This window comes from Ruditapes philippinarum, unplaced genomic scaffold (genome assembly GCF_026571515.1).
Source record: "Ruditapes philippinarum isolate M1 unplaced genomic scaffold, ASM2657151v2 ctg788_1_1_1_1, whole genome shotgun sequence".
NCBI classification, from domain to species: Eukaryota; Metazoa; Mollusca; class Bivalvia; order Venerida; family Veneridae; genus Ruditapes; species Ruditapes philippinarum.
Window position 1 is genome coordinate 186,532 of NW_026853814.1, and position 6,026 is coordinate 192,557.

General features: G+C 33.5%; 1 protein-coding gene across 1 annotated transcript; it reads right to left on the bottom strand.

Moving 5' to 3' along the window:
• Positions 1-619: 619 nt before the first annotated feature.
• On the bottom strand, positions 620-5,588 carry LOC132738014 (cytochrome P450 3A19-like; the record flags this gene model as incomplete). Its single annotated transcript, XM_060725426.1, has 5 exons — positions 620-1,094; positions 2,157-2,270; positions 2,772-2,944; positions 4,552-4,670; positions 5,440-5,588. Coding segments are annotated over 5 exons (826 nt in total), but the record flags the coding sequence as incomplete, so codon positions are not given.
• Positions 5,589-6,026: the final 438 nt, after the last annotated feature.

The window sequence follows — 6,026 nt, forward strand, 5'->3', positions numbered from 1 at the left end:
GTCTTTCTATCGGTTCAAAAATACAGTGGGGGACACAAAAGTTTTTGAATTTATATAAAATGATTGTGACCTTGACCTGAGAAAGGTCAAACCTGCACGCTGCACATCATCTCATAATGATTTTATTTCTATCAAGTAGTTTCAATTTCCTTGCACCGGTTCAAAAGTTTCAGACCAGACACAAAAACTGCTAACAGACGGCGGGACAACCAGGTGCATAATATTATAATTTTTGGATGTATAAAAACGATAAATATTTGGCAACCGAAAGTAGATGATTCATTTCAGTATCGTGCCATCAATTGAAAGCATTTTGTAAAATTGTACCAGAATAATTATACGCTTATACATTCTATTTAACTGTTTGTTTGTTTGGGTTTTACGTCAGACCAACACAGTATAGGTCATATGGCGACGTTTCAGCTTAACTGGTAGAGGAAGACCTCAGGTGCACTTCCGTGCATTATTTCAGGCACCTGAGTAGAACCACCGACGTTCCGTAAGCATGAAAGAATCTAAAGTCCCTGTCGGGATTCGAACCCACAGCAGTGAGTTTAGGAATGTAAATTACAAATCACAAATTAACCAATAAACACATCAGTATAATCCAATAACTTCTCATAACATTTATTCATTATTTAACCCTCATCTGTACAAACTAGAATATCCATGTTTATATTCATTGTTGCAATAAAAAAGTATTAAAAACAAAATACAAAAATATAATTAATATTATAAAATTGTAATATATAAATTAAAAGTATTCATCAAATATAAATCACGTATAATAATATCAGACACACAGCAAACATATTTCTCCCTGTCAATTTTGTATTCTTCTTACATTTAGAACAAGTGGAGGCTTTGGTTTCACACTCAATGCTTGAATTCTTTTAAACTTGTAATTTGGTACAAGACTGAATTCAAACTCTCTCAGTAGACTTGACAACACCATCTTCATCTCAAGCATGGCAAATTTGTGCCCTATACACATGTGTGGCCCAGCAATAAATGGCAAGTGTTTGTACGGTTCAGTGTCCTCCATGAAACGTTCTGGGAGAAATTTCTCAGGATTTTCCCAATTCTCTTCCATCCTGTAAGTAAATGAATTATTTTAATATACAGTATAAGCTCCGCAACACCATATGTTGGCCCAACGATTTTGGTTGTTGCCCTACAGGGGGAGTGGGGGGGTTGTTCTGGAGAGGTTACACTGTATGTTTAAAAAGTAAAAAAAAGTTAATTGTAATCTTATCGGCCTTTTTAAAAACTTAGGTGAAATCTCAGCAATTGGACAATTACAGTGACCTGATATGAACCTTTCTTTACTGCATTAGTGTAAGAGAATTCCATTCTTTGCATTATAAACTTAGTAGCAGAAGCAAAGACTCTGTAAGTTATAAGGATTACATGATGGCACTAATGACATGACAAAGTCTTTACAAAATTCGTATTTAGTTTTAACATTATTTATGTAAGTTTAATTGCTAAGAAAGTTTTTAGTATATTTGAACCAGTTTCATGTTTGCTTCATGCAACCAATGATCTAAATGAACATGATGATAGCCTCAATCCCTCTCCTTATACTACTAGTAAGGCGTCTAATGTGATTTTGAGGTAAGTTTTGCCATTCTTGGTGCTGAGCTTGTTCCAGTTGTTGCAGGTTGACTATAGGTAATTCATACCATTGCAAAAATAAAATTTATAATTTCAGTTGTGGCAATGTCAAAATTGAGGCAAAATGCTGGGTATGAGGAGAAGGGTCTAGTCTATCATCAGGTGGCGGTTAATACCTTACTAAAAATTTGGCTACATAATGTCATTTTAGGTTACATAAGTATCAAGAATTATCACCACCAGTAAATAGTTTGTAAACGTTTCAACAACTAATAAACACTTATATTTTTGGTAAAAAACAACACATTTGCTTATGCTTCAATAATTTGGTTAAGAATAAACTAAACTCATAAATTTACTGGTTTATGATTACTAAATTGGTATTGGTACATATCAAATTACTATTTCTTAGCTCAATTTAGTTGTCATCTCATGACAGTACTTTCAATCATGACCAATTTTAATTTTCCGGGGTATTCATTATAAAAATTCAGTAAGTAAAGGGTGAGAATCAGCCAAAATAAAGAAAGTATATTAACCTATGTAGAGCTCCAAGATGAAGCACCACCTTTGTACCAGCAGGGATTGGTAGACCATCTATTACATCATCTGATAGTGCCTCTCTTGTAGTGTTGGACACAACTGGATATAATCTGTATATTACAATACACAAGGAAATAATTAAACATATTTCATTTTGTAAGCTATTGACTTTTAGCCAGCTGGCTGCAACAGTTTCTACCCATACTACCAGTGCAGACCAAGATCAGCCAGAATATATGCTACTAGTATTATCTGATCATGTTCTACACTGTTTGTTATTCAGTTAGTTTACATTTTGATTGTTTTTTCTCTCTAATTTTGTCCATTTTGTATACTGGGCAAGTCAATGCACAACATTTAGTGTGGTAAATGTAAGTCAATGTACAAAATTATTATCTTTCTTTTATATGTTATCTATTCATTATGCTGGTAATGCTACAATTCAAGAATGTACATCTACAAATGTACTACTAAAGTTTTTTTTTTCATCTAAAGTACTGAGATTAAGGTGTTTCTTTCAGCTTTAATCCACATAAATGGCAATTAACAATTCTGTAAATTAAATGTTAATATTGTAAAATAATGCTAATTTCTAACAATTTAAATGCTACCTTTGTGTTTCTTTGATCACACAATGTAAATACTGTAACTGATCCAGCATATCATGAGTGATATTATCACAGATGTTGGGGATCACACCCTGAACCTCCTTCCTTGCACGCTCCTGAACCTCTGGGTAGCTGGCCAGGTGCAACATGGTCCATGTCAGGGTGATGCTTGTAGTCTGAAATTTATTGAGATTAATTAGTTTATAATACTTTGTTTTAGTTTGATTGTGTTGGAAGCTATATGCTTATTGAAACATTCTCAAATCCGTTCCTGGACCCAATCAGTACTAAGCAATGGGTGTAAAGTTCCTCACTCACAGAAACAACGGCTTGCCCCAGATGGGTTTGAACCCATGTTGCCAGCAATTCTTAAAATACTAGTTTGGCATGTTAACCACATGGCCACGCCACCACGCCATAACTCTGCTACAAAACTTCAAATAATTAAGTACTTATTATTGGTTATCACCATTTTGTGAATATTTTGTTGAAATATCTCAGGAAATGTAATAGAAATTGCACACAGCTGCCTATTATTATTTACCAATGTAATTACACTATTTTACAAGGTTAATATTCCTAACAAATTAATACCGGTGAATGAAATACACTAATTAAGTTAATTTAAGAAGTATAACCATCTTAAAACGCATAAATTCTATATTAGAAGCTAAACTATCTAAAAAAAAAATGTTATAATATCACAGACAATTCTGTACCACAATGTCAAAAGTAATTGAAACATATGACAATGTACATGTATGACATTTAAAGCTTTGATATATTTGTAATTTTAATTACATTCAGACAAATTATCTCCAGGATATCAATTCTATTTCTACACAGTTCTAATATATGACAACTCAATTTTCCTTTTAACTTCAGACCAAATCTTATAAATAAACTTTACATAGTATAAATAAAGTAATTTTCAGCATGTCAGGATTGGGCAGAAAACTATGAAAGTTTAATAATGCGCTCTCACTAATTGGTGATCTGAGGTTAAATGATTAATGTTTCTGACATCAAATCACTGATGTGTGTTCAAATATCGCCACAAAAGCAGCAAAAACTCTATACATCTTTGTGACTTATACCTTTCTCTACCGGAGCTAAAATCATTTGTTTTTGCCTCCAGTATATTACCTCCAAATATGTGATGTGTAACCAGACTCGTACATTGTTGGTTGGCCAATTTTTCATTATGAAAACCATAAAATTGGTTATGAACGAACAGTTCCAATCTGAATCATGGAAGTCTATTTTAGAAATTCAGCAGGTTACTTGGTAAATGCATAATCAAAACATGAACTAGAAGTGTATCCACAGAACACAGATTCTACAAACATTCTATTGCTTTGTCCATCTATAGACAGCAGGATGGACATTTTAATAAAATGGCACCTGTGTGTTTACCCCATAGTTTAAACAGCCACATCAATTCATTTTAGCCACATAAACTGTTAACTTTATTAAATGAAACACACCAAAATTTAAAGGTAACCTTCTTTTCTCATAGCCACTATTTTCCAAGTAGAGCAGTTCAACATGACAAATGTACAGACAGCCAAGGGCAAATTTATATGCCCCAACACCTCCCAAATCTCCAAAGTAGTGGGGAAGTAGGGGCGGGGGCATAAAAAAATGTCTAATGCATGAGCTTGCCATGAACTTTTCAATTAATAAAAATAAACACTTCAATTTGTCAGCTGACATCTAGTTAGTTCACACAGTGTCATAAACAAGTTAAAACCCTCTGGTACAATAGATAGAATCAACTTACATCAAAGCCTGCAAATAACAAGCCTGCAACATTTTCAAACACCAAGTCATCTGGGATAGATCTTCCTTCTTCATCACGTGCCAATACAAGGAGAGATAGAAAATCACGTGCTTCATTTACTGTGAATCAAAAATGGTCTCTTATAATACTTTATACCAGTAGTGGAAAAAGATAAGACAAAGATGTCTCGCTTCATAAATACAACATTTTTCTAGCAGCAGGATCAGATTTTCGTTGTTCATTTTTTGTCCTGTAACTCTTTTGATACTTAGCATTATAACAACAACAGAAGCTACTTTTGCATGGGACAAGTGAAGACACATTTCATCTGGCACTTCCATGTGGTCATGACCATTCATTATTTATAAGAAAATTTTCTGTAATGACTAAATACATGTAGCAAACAGTATAGACCATGGTGAGATGTCACAGATCTACTGGCTGATCTTCGTCTGCACTGGTTGCATGGGTAGTAGAACAAGTTGCTGCCAGCAAGCTAACAGTTAAATTAAGCACACAGTGACAGCCTATGTGGGGTTACATAAAGCATTAAGAGATATCCTGTGGCAATAATACAAAGCATAAATCAGAGTTCAATCTGCTATACATCTGCATTGTATTTTTTAGCAATAAAGGGAGACAAATATGAACAAAATATCTTGATTTTGAAACAGTTTTGTTATCTTACCACAGTTCTGTCGTGGGTTATGTATTTTATGTTTTGCACACTTGTTTGATAATTGATTCAAAAATGCAAGAAAAAGTGTTGTAAGTTTAATTTCATTAACGTACATAAATACTTCAAATAACCAGGAAAATACTATCAGAGATTAAGCCAGCTCAGGTGAGCTTGGAATCTCCACTTAATACCGGTATAAGATTTCTCACCTGCAGATTCATCACAATCCTTATACTGTTGACGTTTATCACTTATCCTAGAGTTGATGAGAGATTTAATATAAGCTTCTTCTCTCCATCGTTCTTTGTTTACACGAAGTGGTAACGAGTTGTAAAATGGAATAAGAGATGCCAGTAAACTGTAAATAAATGTTTAATCAAATACTTTTACACTGACAGTAAAAAAGAACACAAGCATTCTTTTGTATTTACTCAACAATTTTAAAAGTTTGAAACTAAACTATTGTAGTACAAAAAGCTTAACCTTATGTTGTTTTTTCCGAAGAAATACTAATATAGAAAAGATATCAGTGAGAAAAAATCATATCACACAGTTTGAAACTGGGTGAAACATGAAATATGGATGATATTGAAGAGCAATACAATGTAACTCCATATTTTGGAAAGGCAGTTACGGTTCTTGGCCACTGCACATCTACCCATTGAGATCTATCTACCTGCAAAGTTTCATGTTGATACCTCTAGTGTTATCACTTTAGGTAGCATAAAAAAGAATAGTGTTTTCATAGACGGTCTTATTCTGTAATGCTGACATTTAGTCTCACTGTATTTTGCAA